The 15,431-nt window shown below is 31.8% G+C and overlaps 1 protein-coding gene and 2 pseudogenes across 1 annotated transcript; 2 read left to right on the top strand and 1 right to left on the bottom strand.

The window, feature by feature from the left end:
* Positions 1-1,631, top strand: LOC107489645 (13-hydroxylupanine O-tigloyltransferase-like; annotated as a pseudogene).
* A 3,895-nt stretch (positions 1,632-5,526) lies between these two features.
* On the top strand, positions 5,527-9,803 carry LOC107489646 (13-hydroxylupanine O-tigloyltransferase-like). The gene is made up of 3 exons (XM_016110400.3): positions 5,527-5,991; positions 8,788-9,242; positions 9,323-9,803. The coding sequence occupies exons 1-3, from the start codon at positions 5,527-5,529 to the stop codon at positions 9,801-9,803; spliced, it is 1,401 nt and encodes a 466-aa protein (XP_015965886.1).
* A 1,325-nt stretch (positions 9,804-11,128) lies between these two features.
* Positions 11,129-15,134, bottom strand: LOC107489647 (serine decarboxylase 1-like; annotated as a pseudogene).
* Positions 15,135-15,431: the final 297 nt, after the last annotated feature.

Raw genomic sequence — 15,431 nt, 5'->3', positions numbered from 1 at the left:
TCCGCTGAATTCAATCAAGTTTAATTTATTCAGTTTTCACTTCTCTTTCTCTACATTGTATTAATTAATTCTCTTGCTATCAACATCTCTCTCAGTTTGTTCATCAAACACCAACATTTCCATTTTTTTGCTTTAGTTCACATAAAAATACATAATGGTTCTCCAGAAATCATCATCTATGGTGCTTAAAGTGAGGAGGAAGCCAGCGGAGTCAGTGGCACCAGCTGGACCCACCCCCCGTGAGCTCAAGCTTCTCTCCGATATTGATGACCAAAAGGGTCTTCGTTACCACCTTCCATTGGTGCAATTCTTTCCTTATCAATCTTCAATGGCAGGGAAAGACCCTGTCCATGTCATCAGGGAAGCGTTGTCCAAGGCACTTGTGTTCTATTATCCACTTGCCGGAAGGCTTAGGGAAGGACCTAGGGGAAAACTTATGGTGGATTGCACTGGCGAAGGAGTACTGTTCATTGAAGCTGATGCAGATGTTACACTAGACTATTTTGGTGTTGACCCTCTGCCTCCATTTCCTTGCTTTGATGAGCTCCTCTTCGATGTTCCATTTTCTGATGATGGAGTGATTAACTCTCCTCTGCTGCTTATTCAGGTAACACGTCTCAAATGCGGTGGTTTCATCTTTGCTACACGTGTTAACCACACACTGTGTGATGGATGTGGAATTGGTCAATTCATAAAGGCCATAGCAGAAATAGCCCAAGGTGCATCAAACCCTTCAATTCTCCCAGTTTGGTATAGGGAGCTTCTTTGTGCCAGAGACCCACCAAGAGTCACATTCATCCACCATTAATACAAACAACTATCATCACTTGACAACAAAACTGTCTTCTTCAAACCCTCCCAAGCTTCCTTCTTCTTTGGCCCCCAAGAGATTGATGCATTGCGCTGCCTGCTCCCTCCTCGTCTTGCTCAATCTTCCACCACCTTCGAAGTCCTCACTGCATGCATATGGCGTTGTCATACAGCTGCATTGCAATGGCAAAACCCTAACCAAGAGGTTCGCTTGCTTTGCACAGTCAATGCACGTTTTGAACCTTGCAGGTTAAAATAATAATTACATCTGCATACTCCTGTTTAATTTGAACAAGGATAATCATTAAAAGAATGGTAATTTTTAATTGATTCTCTTCTCCTTTAATAGGTTTATTCCTCCACTGCCTGAAGGGTATTATGGCAACGTTTTTGTGCTTCCTACGGCAGTTTCCACCGTGGAGATGCTTTGCAGGCGGCCTTTGAGCTATGCATTGGAGTTGGTGAAGAAAGCAAAGAAAGAAGCAACTGAGGAGTATGTTCACTCTACTGCCGATCTAATGGTCATTAAGGGTAGGCCTGCGTTTTCCATGACAGGATCGTTTATAGTGTCAGACATCACAAAATGTGGGTTTAGAGATGTGGATTATGGATGGGGTAAGCCTTTGTATTCTGGATTAGTCAGAGCTGGTATAGATGATATTTCTGGTGTGAGCTACTATGTTCCATATACTAACTCTAGAGGAGTGCATGGTAGAGTTGTTTTAATTTCCCTGCCAGAAGAAGATGCCATGAAAAGGTTTGAGAAAGAGCTTAACGAAATCCTACAGATCAAGGATGAAATTATTGGTTATCTAACATAACTTTGTTTTAATAATAAAAAATTGATGATAATAATATATATGTTTTATATAAATATAGACAATTTATATTAAAAATTTCAATGTTGGGGCATTGCGTGCCAACCTTGGCTTGTATGAGACGACTCTGTTTCTGCAAATACATATCTTCTTCATTCTGCTGCAAAAATAATTTTTATAGTAAAAAGTATAATTATCAAAAATATTATTCGTATATTAAAAAAATATTGTGATCGATATTATAATATTAAAAATGTTTGGTAATAAAAAAAATTAATTATAATTTATTTTATTTAATATTTATTAATTTTTGTCATAATTAATGAATATTAAATAAAGTAAGTTGTGTTTTTTTTTTAATTTTTTATCTTCATAGCATTACCGAATAATATTGAGAAAACTCGATCCTTACTATACATTTTTAATAGATTAGTAAGTACATTACTATCTACTAATACACTAATAAATATTATAATGGAGTGCACACATAATATAATTTGCTAGGAATTAAAGCACAAATATATTGTATAGCTAATACAAATCTGAATGACGATAACAAACTGTGCGTTGAGCAAGAACAATTTGCAGTACCAACATCTATCCTCTGAAAAGAAAAGCCATAATCCTTGAACCACCAAAAGGATCGTTTCTGAAGAAACTCGGCGACAAATGAATCCAACATTTCAATGGTAACGTGATGCACGACTACCACATGCGCAATGTTCCCTTTGCATGCCAGATTTCACCTACGGACGTTGAATTCATCATCAAGAGGCCTCCCAAGAGTTTATGTATCCAAAAAACCACACACTTCCGATGGGTTTCTTGAAACTTATCTTTGGTGCCTGCATGCATGCATAGATACATTAAAATGATAGATGTATAAATGAGAATGTAAATTAAAAACTGTAATGATGTGACAATTAAGAAGAAGATGAAAGGATAGTACGAATGTATGAGTGAACATTATGAAAGGATGTACGTTGGCGCAATATCCTAGAGAATTCCATTAATGAAGTTTTTTAATTAGTCGTATCACTCAAATGTTTAAATAAGTGTGGGAATTTAAATTTCGTACTGTACATGCAGTAATTTATTAACTAACAATAAATTATTAAATAAATATTCACAATAAATTAATTGTTAGTCTATCAGACTAAAAAAGACTGTGTACAACAAGAAAATATGTTTTTATTTTCTAGCTTATGCTAATAAGTCCTCCATATCTATACTCTCAATAGCCTGCATAGACCCTTTCAAGCGGCCTTTTTTTAATTACCCCGCAAAGGAGGATACAACCCAATGTCATTTATCATGTATGTCTAGGGGCATAATATAATTTAGGTGAATACACCATGGTAGAGTCTATGGTTATTATTATGATAGCTCCTATATATCGGCTATAAAATTTTAGTGTTGTTAAAATTAAAGATAGGAACAGGTAAGGTAGGATAGGATTTAACTTCTACCTTAATTATATCTATAGGTTTAAATTTTTTAACTCGAACTTTATCCGCATTTTAAATTTTTCAATTCGATTTGATCTAACCTGTAAAATTAAATTTATTTTTAAAAAACATTGGTTGAAATTGACTAATAAATTATTGGTTTTATAGTTAAATTCATTAAAAATCCATAATCTAAACTCTAACTAGAACTTAATTTATTATGTTAAATTGAACATGTGACTCAATTTAGTTCAACATCAACAACAAAAGTTAACAACAGTGCAGCACACTCTAGGTTAGAGGTAGAGGTGACAATAAATAAAATAAGGTTTAAACTCTAAATCCTATCAAATATAAAATCTATCTAAGATCATATTTATATTTCTACTTGCAAGTTTAAAACCTTTCAAGCTGAAAATTAGCATAGACCTCTCCACCCCAATTGATCTAGTTGAGTTACCCACAGTGTGTGTATATACTGTTTCTTTAATTTTTTTATTGAATTAATTTGTTATTATTTGCTTGAATATATATCTGCTCTCTGTTTTTATTCTACATATACTATTTGAATATGCTGTTTCTAGATCTCCTTGCGCTGCTTTTTGTTTTAATTTAAGTTAATTTATTTTTTATTTTAATTAAAAGATCGGATCGGATTTATTCTTCGAAAAGCTTAATAGCCAAGCCAATCCGAAGAATTTAGCTAAATCCGAACTCAAATTTGCTAAATCCGATCTAATCTTATCAGATAAAATTGTAAGGTCAAAAATAATAATATAGTAAATATAAAGAGAAAATACGAAAGCTAATACAAATCTTTTTTTTAAGAGCATCATAAAAAATCATAACGAATAGATATAGTATAAAACAAATTAAATATGGAGGTGCGAATCCAAAACTCTAATTGATTAGCTAGATTACTAATACGTTATGGAGAAGATGCACTTGTTATGTCACACAAAAAACTTCTAGCAAGTGCTCGTAAGTTTTCAAGAGCTAGCAAGTTTCACGAATCATTTAAAAGTTCGTTCCAACTAAACCTTCATAATTTTTAACTTCATTTATTGCATCATATAAAAGTTATTTATTTGATCACAGATAAAATATATATTTTAGAAAACGTAGATGAATAATAAAAAAATTCAAAAATAAATAAAAATTATTAGACTAAAAATAAAATAATTGACCATAAGAATTAATAAATTAAAATATAAATCTTTAAAAATAAAAATTATTAAAAAAATTATAAAAATTGTAAATAAAAGCTCAACTTGTAAAAAATTATTAAATTCGTAAAATAAAAAATATCAAAATAATAATAAAATGGAAGAAAAAATTATTATAAAATTTATAAAAAATAATAAAAATAAAATAATCTTTTAATAAAATTTTTGTTAAAATTTAAATTTTAAATAAATTAACAAATTAGTATTTTAACGTCAAAGTAACCATTTCAAGAATATAACAATATTATTTTTTAATAAAAATAATACTTTTAATTTATGTTATGCGTAAAAAATTTAATACATGATAATTTATTAAACGAATAAAATCAAAAATTTTTATTTAAAGTTATTTTAAATGCTTTACGACTGCCAAAACTTTAATCAACAGCATGTCACGGTAAATTTTAGAAGATTGGATTTAACAGTGTTTGTATAATTTTTTAAAGTGTTTGAGAATGCTCTAGATGGTTTTGGAACGTTTTAGAACGTCCTAAAAGGTCCCAGAATTCTCTAGAAGGTTCTAGAAGACTCTGGAAGGTCATAGAGTATTCTAGAAGAATGTGGATGTATATAGGAGTATGAAGAGTAGTATGGAAGAATCTAGAAGTATTTAGAAAATTATAGTATGACAGATTTTTGTAATGAAGGTTCTAGATAATTAATCTGGACCGTTGATTAGATTTAATCCTAACCATCCATTAAGGATGTGGATGACTATAAATAGGAGGTGAGAGTTAGTGTGAGTTATGTATGAATCATTTATAACAAACACATAAATAATAAAGTGTTCTTTCCACTAAAACTTCTTTTCTCTTGTGTTCTCTTGTATACTTAATTTTTTTGCTAAGTACTGAGAATTAGGCTGACTTAGTTTTAACTCAAGAGATTGAGTAAATTCGAGTACCGACACAGTAGCATTGGAGTGTGTACAAAGCCGTCAGCAATATTTGACAATAATCTAAGCCTCGATAAAAATTAAGTAATTATTTTTTAACAAAACAAAAATCAAGTCACATACATAGCAAACTAGTTTAGTTCTCTATATAAATAGTACTTTCTCTCGTTGTATACGCTGTAATGAATTCAATCAAGTTTTATTCATTCAGTTTTCACTTCTCTGATTTTTCTCTGGCTTACATTAATACTCTTACTGTCAACACATCTCAATTTGTTCATCAAACACCAAACCTTGGATTCTTACTTTAATTCACATAAAAATACAAAATGGTTCTCCAGAAATCATCATCATCAACATCATCTATGGTGTTTAAAGTAACAAGGAAGCCAGCAGAATTAGTTGCACCAGCTGGACCCACTCCCCATGAGCTTAAGCTTCTCTCCGACATTGATGACCAACAAGCTCTACGCATCCACTATACAGTGGTTCAGATCTTTCCATATCAGGCTTCAATGGCAGGTAAAGACCCTGCCCATGTCATCAGGGAAGCGTTGTCCAAAGCACTAGTATTCTATTATCCATTTGCTGGGAGACTTAGGGAAGGTCCTAGGGGAAAACTTATGGTGGATTGTACTGGAGAAGGTGTGTTGTTCATGGAAGCTGATGCAGATGTTACACTTGACCATTTTGGTGTTGATTTTCTGCCTCCATTTCCTTGCTTTGATGAGCTCCTCTGCGATGTTCCATCTTCCCATGATGGAATTATTAACTCTCCGCTCCTGCTTTTTCAGGTTAATTAAATTATACACACAAGCTGGTCCTATTATTATAAAACGAAAATGGTTGGTAACCAAAGAAAATCAGCCAAAAATAGCCATAATTTGTCTTATTTAACATTCATTAATTGTTACGACAATTAATAAATACTAAATAATGCAAGTTCTGACTATTTTTTTTATCCACCTAACATTATAAAATTATTTTTGGTAGTAATTAATTTGTTTTTAGTAACCATAAAAATAGCTGCTAATACTACATTTATACTTAATGAATCAATAATTATTTTATATTTTGTGGCTAAAAATTTTTAATGACAATTATAATGATTGGCAACAAAAAAATGTTTAATAGTCATAAAACTTAATAATTTATCATTGTAATAATATATAATAATAATGATAAATATATCATTACTACAAAAAACTAATTAACTAAAAAATATCATAATATTATTACCATGAAAGCTAGTTTTTTTTATAGTGTATATATTTTTGTTTGGGTTGAAAGTGAGTCAAGCCAATTCATGAGTTAGTTCGAGCTTGACTCGTTAATAGATCAATAAGCTAAATTCGTGAGCTGGTGAGCCAAATTTAAACCTGAAATTGAACTCATAAATTAAATGAGTTGAGCTTGAGTTTGAATAAGTTCAACTCATTAACTTGTGAGTTGGTTCGATTATATATATATATAATCTATACTTTTAATATTATATATATGCATATAAAATAGTAATATATAATTATATATATTAATGATCTTAATTATTTAAAATTTATATTTATTTTTATATATAATTTTGATGTAGGATATAAATAAAAAATTTATAATTTATTGACAGATAAACAATATGTAAAATTGATTTTTTAAAATTTTTTTAAAATATATAAGTTGTATAATTTATTGATATAGAATTATAGGTTATGTTACTATTATTTAAGCTAGCTCGTGAGTTCGAGCCAACTTGTGAGCTTTTAGTGAAGCGAATTTGAGTTTAAGAAATAGGTTCGATTATTAACGAGTCAAGTCGTGAGTCGAACTTGAGCTCGGTCTAATTTGGCTCAGGTCGATTCACTTTCAACCCTAATTTTTGTTCAAAAAATCTGATGAACTAACATTAATTCAGTCAACTATTTAAAAATTAGCCAACAATTAAAAAAATATAAATAATAAAATATCCAAAATTTAGGTATAAAAAAGTGAAACAACATAAAATAAAACTGATTTAGAGAATAGAAATTAAGATTTACAGTTTAATTTTTTAAATTTAAGAGTTTAAAATTTAGGAGGATTAAGACTTAAGATTGAACGTGATCGAAAGTAGTGGTAGAATGACAGTAAAAAAATGTACTAGTGGTCAATTGTGGAGGAGTGGCATTGGAGTGTATAAAAAAATTGTCAGGTTGAGAGGAAGAAAAAGAAATAAAATATAAAAAAATAATTTTAAAATAATTGAATAAATGAATTTGTTACCTGCAATTGGTGTGTTGGCTTTCTAATTAGGTTGATTTTTTTGTTTATATATGTAATATTATTTTTATTAGTCCATCGTAATTTTTAAAAGAAAAACACTCAAGGAATAATAACAGAATTTATTATTTTTTGTTAGTATATTTAAGTTTTAAGTATTGTTTTGCTCCCTAACGTTGAGGGTTAGAATCGAAACTGTTCTCAATATAATTTTTTATCTAGAATTATCCTTAATATTTTTTTCGTATTAAAATCGTACTTTTAATTTTTTACGGACAAAAATACCCTCCACTATCACCAGCACCTTTACCACCATCACCACCACCTCTCTTACTCCACCATCACCACTTCCCTTCCATTAAATACTAATAATCAGATTCAAGAACATCAACAATAAGACATTTAAATTCAGCATTAAATTCAAGAACAAAATCAATCAAAAAAATAATAAATTAAAATCAAAATCGAAAGAAGAACAAAAACAAAGCAGAAGCAAAAATAGACAGACGCAGAAGAAGAAGAAGATGATGCATCCAGCAGCCATCTCAAGCGGCAGCGGCGTTTTTCGGCAGCGAAAGCTCGTCCACCCATTACCAGCGGCGGCGACGGAGCGTGCGCGGACCGGCGGTGCACTCTACCCTCGGATCCCTCTCTCTCCTCGGCCACCCATCACCCGCGGATCGGCGACGGAGCGTGCACGGACCAGCTCAGCATCGGATCCCTCTCTCTCTCCTTCGTGCGCCGCCCTTTTTGCGTCGGGCTCCCCTTCCTGGCGACGTACTCCACGGCGGCAGAAGCATGCATGAACGGTCATTTGTTCGCGATTCTGGCGGTGGCTCGTGGACGGACCGACAATGATGTAAGTGTCGCGATGGTGGCGGCGACGGCTATGGCAGTGGCTTCCCCTCTTCCACTGTCTCGTCTTTTTCTTTTTTTAAAATTTTATAATTTTTTTTATTAGAATATGAGTAGTTTAGTTATAAAATAAAAAATTTTACTAAAAAGGACGATTTTAAAAAGAAAAAAAGCTTAAGAATGATTCTAAATAAAAAATTATGTTGGAGACAGTTTCGATTCTAACTCTCAACGTTAGGGACCAAAACAATACTTATTCCTATTTTTAATTATTAATTTAATTCTTTTAATTTAATAATCTAACAACATATTTTTAGTCTATATTTTTAACATTAATAACTAATTTAAAAATAATAAATTTTGTTAGGCGTCTAATATTACTTTTTAGGGTAACAATTTTATAGTTTTATGGTATGAGAAAAATAATATTTGTAATTTGTAACGGAGATAGTGATGATATATTATATGAATGAACGGATTGGCAGGTGACACGGCTCAAATGTGGCGGCTTCATCTTTGTTATTCGTGTGAACCACACAATGTGTGATGGAAGTGGATTTATGCAATTCTTAAAAGGCATAGCAGAAATAGCCCAAGGTGCAGGAAAGCCTTCGATCCTCCCAGTGTGGTGTAGGGAGCTTCTTTGTGCCAGAGACCCTCCAAGAGTCACGTACATTCACCCTGAATACAACCAACTACCCCTTCAAGACGACAACAAAAGTGCCTCCTTCAAACCCTGCCATGCTTCCTTCTTCTTTGGCTCCAAAGAGATTGATGCAATGCGCTTCCTCCTCCCTCCTCACATTGCTCAATCTTCCAACACCTTCGATGTCCTCACTGCATGCCTCTGGCGTTGTCATACAGCTGCACTGCATTGGCAAAACCCTAATCAAGAGGTTCGCTTCATGTGTGTAGCCAATGCACGTTTTGAACCTTGCAGGTTAAAATAACTATTAAAAGAAGATTAATTTTTAATTGATTCTCTCTTCTCTTTTGCTAATACCATTATTCTTGTGACAGGCTTAATCCTCCACTACCTGAAGGGTATTATGGCAACGCTTTTGTGCTTCCTGCGGCAGTTTCCACTGTGGCGAAGCTATGCGGGCGGCCCTTGAGCTATGCATTGGAGTTGGTGAAGAAAGCAAAGAAAGAAGCAAGTGAGGAGTATGTTCACTCTACTGCTGATCTAATGGCCATTAAGGGAAGGCCTGCACTTTCCTTGACAGGGTCCTTTATAGTGTCAGACATCACAAAATCTGAGATAAGAGATGTGGATTATGGATGGGGTAAGCCTTTGTATATTGGACCAGATAAGGCTGGTATAGATGATGTTCCTGGTTTGAGCTACTTTATTCCATATACTAATTCTAAAGGAGAGTACGGGAGAGTTGTTTTAATTTGTCTGCCAGAAGAAGCAATGAAAAGGTTTGAGAAAGAGCTTCATGGAATACTTCAGATCAAAGATAAACAAAAACCTATCAAGTCAATTTCCAATCTATAGTGGATGGTTGATATGAATATCAGAATATCTGAATATGTATGCATGTCAACTAATTAGTTTTATAACTTGTCGTGTTTGGGTGTGTTATTTTTTTATATATGTACTTTTAATAAAGAATTGACAATATGTTTTATATTGGTGCTACCTAAGAAGTATGGATACTTTGCTGAGTTTTCATGTCCGTATATCGGATATATTTCGAACACGATACTTACCGACACGCTTGAACACACTTAAATATATTATCATGTGTCAGCGTATCCAATCTTATTTTTAATATATTTTTTTAAAATAAATTTAGATATAGTATAAATTATTAATATCAATAACATATCAAAATATTATTACGATTTATCTAAAAAATACTTTATATTTTATATATATACGTGTCCCTTATATTTTAAAATTCGCGTGACGACGTGTCCCATATCATGTAGTATCCCGTATCCGTATCAGTGTCCGTGCATCATAGGTGCTACCCTGAAAGTATAACTTGTAAGGCACAAATATGGCACACCCTAGTAAATTAAATCAATCAAAACTTAATACTGCATTCTAACACTCGCCATAAAAATTTAGCATTAAATTGTCCTCCTAATTAATAATTATACAAAATTAAACCATCTTCTTATTGATTAGGTTCCATTCTTCTTATATTTATTTGTACATAGCCAAAAAAATTTCTTATGTGACCTCAGAATTCGTTATAGCCCAATATCTAGGATGGCATTGGAATCTCTACTCTGGCTAGAATGTCTCTTGAGGGCAAAATAATATCGAAATCAAACTATATCCCACCAGAAATCAGCTAATAAAATATATCTCCATAGTCAAGTGCAACACTATAAATAATAGGCGAAACCTTCACTACTCTAGGTATATGTCATGTAACCCAAAACTTAATATCATTTGAGTCCTAAACTGACTTGATTGTTAGAGTCTTTTACAGTTGTGAATACCAGCCACCTCTATTTGATTGGAGGATTGAAGCTGATCTGACTGAAAGTTTCTTTCTTGACTCTGATCAATAATATAATGTCAAGGAAACTTGTATATGTAAAAAATAAATTTAGGAGTCAACTATAATATAAGCCAACTTAGTTAATTTCTTTTTATTTTTAATTTTAAAATTCGAAAAATTAGCATAGTAAAATTTTTTTTGTAACAAACCTGTTTTTCAACTAATTGACTACACTCGTAGTTGGTTCCTAGGGAAACTCATGTATAAGAACAAACATATTGGTATATATTAATATTTAATACTACAATTGAGTGCACACATAATATAATTTGCTAGCAATATTGTATAGTTGATACAATCTCAATCACGATAACAAACTGTGCATTGAGCAAGAACAATTTGCAGCACCAATTTCATCTGCAATGCAGCGAGGCTGAAAAGAAGATCCATAATCCTTGAACCACCAAAAAGATCGTTTTTGAAGAAACTCAGCAACAAACAAATCCAACATTTCAATGGTAACGTGCTGCATGACCACGACGTGTGCAATGTTCCCTTTGCATGCCAAACTCCACCTACGGCTAAATTCATCGTCAAGAGGCTTCTCAAACACAACAATGTTGCTATACTCATTTAACATTGCACCAATTCTTGCCTCACGCAATCGATTATGTAAGTAACGTGCATTCCTTATGCAAGTTTGAGCTTCTTTTTGAAGCCCCAATGAACCTCTTTTAGTGATAGCATACCAAAGGAAGATTGGAGCATGTCCAGATCGGCTACCTGTGATTGTTGCATCCCTTGAACCAATGTATTCTATGTCTCTACATAATGTATTAATATATTCTTTACGAGTTATTACAACTCCGCATGGAATTGGGCATCCTAAGAATTTATGTCCAGAAACACACACACTTCCGATTGGTTTCTTGAAACTTATTTTTGGTGCCTGCATGTGCAATTACCCATACATTCTTAAGATGGACAAAATCAGGAATGAGATTCATTTCATTTATTTTTGAGAAAGCCACACTCTCTTTCCTTAGATATATTTAGCAACAGTTAAAAAGTATTACTAAGGTAATTCAGTCACCATAAGTCCATAACCACCGCAACTAAAGAAATGAGAGTCTTGTTAAATATCTCACAAAAAAAACTAAATATTATTCTTTCACATGTTGATTTTATTGCTATACTAATTAACTCTCTCTGACTTAGCTTTAAACCGGTGTCAAATAATTAATTATACGATCATGTTAGAGAAAAAAAATCAGCCAAAACAATCTAAATTTATATTATTTAATATTTATTTATTGCATAATACATTAAATAAAGTCAAATATAATAAATTTTGACAATTTTTGACTAAAAATTGTTGTTCTCCGAAAATTTTCGTTAATTATAATTATGCACGCAAATGATATGAAGATATATAATTTATAAACATTTTCATTTTAAATAAATAATTAAACTAATTTATTGATAGAATTATCCTAAGTAATTACTCCACATATGGATTACATACCATAAATTAAACAATAATGATAATAATTAAAAAATTGATTTTGGATAAATTACTTTTTTTGAGATATAATATATAATTGAAAAAAGATTAATTGACTAAATTAATATTTAATGAGTAGCATATAGATAATGTATATAATTAAGTGTAAATAATTAAGTGTAACTCACTTGTTTGACAAAGGGGAGCATGATACCAAATAGAGCTCCATCACAGTGAATATAAAATCGATCACGACTGAAACCATTTTTTTTTTCAATGTTTGTATTACAAGATCAATATCATCAACAGCTCCTTTCATTGTTGTACCTGTATATTGATTTCATTTTTGTATCATTTGATAATATATCAAAGATTAAACCAAGACCTACCTATGTTAAGATTGATGATGGCTGGCTTGTCCTTGTGAGCAAGTAATGAAGTTTTTAGTTCAGCGCAATCAATTTCACCGGAGACCAAAGTTCCAACTTTAACACATTGCATTCGGTACATTCTTGCAATTTTGAATATTGAATAATGTGAATCTTGTGAAGTATATAGAATTCCATCAGGAAATTTTTCTCTCCTATATTAATTGATACATATATAGATAAATGTCAGATTAGGATACATTTAAAAAATACAAAAGAAAAATAATAAAATGAGAAATGGTTTTCCATTTACTTCTTTTAATAAATCCAGATGATTGATTTTCATATATATTCATATATTATTAAGATAAAATGAGATTTTATTAATGCTGAATTAAGTTTGATTTTGGACTAATATACGATGACAAATATTAATTAGGTTAAAACTTAAAAAGTTTAATTATGATTTAATGTGTATTTGAATGATGCAAGTTCATTACTCATTTCACTCTCAAACAATGCTGCTTGTATATTTTTTTAATATGTCAAGTAAATGCACAAATCCAATGCACTTAACAAAGCACCGTTCGACAAAAATAGAAGGATATATATTTGCAAAATGAAAAATGGATGTTTGTCTTTGTCATGAAAAAAGGAGAACAGTTAGAACAAAAAAAAAGCAACAACACATTAAGGACATGTGTGACTCTAGCACAGTAATAAAGACATAAAGACATAAGGACATGTGTGACTCTAGCAAAGTAATAAAGACATAAGGACATCAGTAAAAGCAACATTTAGAATATGGGAAAACAAAACATAAACTTGCACAAAAGCAAAAACAGTAAAATAGCTTCTCGGACAGCAAAAATAATGAAGTAAAGGGAGAAAGAAATGCATGCCAAGGAAGAAAGTAAATGGAAGGACAGTAGAAATGGTGGCCGGAATGGCTCCTCAACCAGCAGAGTTAGTGAAGCAAGATGAAAAAAGGACTACATGCTCTCAGAGAGAACTTCAACGGGTTGATGGTACGACGGATTGGAAGAGGCAATGGAGAGCAAACTGAAAGAGCAAGCTGATTCCATAAGAAGCCTCACCTCAACATTTGAAAGTAAGAAAAAGAGAGAAAACTCAAAGCATATCCTCTCAATCGAGCAAAAATTTTTTTCTTTTACTAGTGCTTCATTTATGATTTTCTTTATTATGGCTGTCTTGTGTCATCTTTTGTATTGAGAAAAGGCTGTATATATGAATGAAAAAGCCATGAGGAAAAAGGCAAGAGAGATGCATGAAAGAGCCACTAAAATTTGTGTATTTGGGTTGTTAAACTAGGACTAGTTTTTCTTGCCAAGTTAGGATAGCATTTGGTGAGTTTGAATCTTTTTAGGTTCTCCTTCCAAATTGAGACTGCACTTGGAAAGTTGAACTTTGTTGAAGAAAGCTTAGTGGTAGATATTAGTTAAATTAGGTTGTAATTCAATAGTATTGATTATCGTAATCAGTTGATTATAGTGAAATTTTCACTATGATTATAGTGGAGACTGAACGTAAGATTCATGACACTTAGAATCCGAACCAGGATACATGTATGCTGGCCTCTTTCTCTTTTTCCTTTCACTGTTTCTTTTTTGAGTATGAGACAAAACGAAAAAATCTCCTTTAAAATTAACTTCTACAAAAACAGAACTTGCAATATTTATTTTTAGCCAACTTAATTCAATTGAAGATCAATCAGTTTTATCAATTAAGTTATTTAATTATGTGTATACTAAAAATTAGTCAATTTATTTATATAAAATACATATTACAATATAAAATTTATATTAAAAGTATATAAAAACATTAATTTTAGCAATACTTTTTAAACATTACTAAAGTTTTTTAGACACCACAACGATAAGCATAGTAGATTGTAGCATATATATATATATGTATAAGACTGACCCTAATAAAATGGCGTGAAGATTGCTTTCAGTTCCACCAGTGGTGACGTATCCCCAGTACTTGTTGTTTTGTATCTCCCACAAATTTGCAAACCAATCAAGCACACTAACTTCAAATGATGTTGAATTTAGGCACACGGTGCTTCCAAAAAATGGATCACCCGCATTGTTCAGGTGAAATCGTAGCAATGGTGCCAATGCATCGTAGTTGAAATTCTGATTAAGGGGGTAGCCTGCAGTAGTTGTAGTAGTTGACAAATTGTATAGATAAAAAATATATTTTATCCAAAATTAAAATAAGAATGAAAAGGCGGGTACCCAAGTTTCGCAAGTTAAAGTGATTGAGAGTGTGGATATAGTGATTAATCACGGCACACAAATTATTGGTATGTGGCTCCCCATTATTATTCTCCTTCTCTTCTTCTTCTTCTTTAGAGAGCATGCATTATTGCTGCTGCTGATAGATCTTATTAGTAGAAACGGATTTGTTGTTGCATCATGAGGTGGTGGAGTCAATGCCATTCGCACCTTCTTTCCCACTTCTTGATTCGCCATCTGTTTCTGTGTGGGTAAAACAGTAGAGGGACCTCTATTTAAAGATATTCTATTGGATATATTGAGGATATTATAAATTAATATTATATAATAATATCATTAAATTATAAATAGTAATTCAGAGGTTACCAAATTGATGAGTAGCTATGTCAAATTTGAGAAAGAGACTGAATTGAAAATTAAAAAATACCAAATAAAATTACAATGTTAAATTTAAGTGCTAGCAAGTTTCACGAATCATTCAAAGGTTCAAAAATTCATAATTTTCAACTTCATTTATTGCATGGTTAGTTGCAC

The sequence above is a fragment of the Arachis duranensis genome, chromosome 5 (assembly GCF_000817695.3).
Source record: "Arachis duranensis cultivar V14167 chromosome 5, aradu.V14167.gnm2.J7QH, whole genome shotgun sequence".
Taxonomy (NCBI): Eukaryota; Viridiplantae; Streptophyta; class Magnoliopsida; order Fabales; family Fabaceae; genus Arachis; species Arachis duranensis.
Note: the sequence above shows the minus strand (reverse complement) of the source record. Positions and strands in the feature narration are given on the sequence as shown.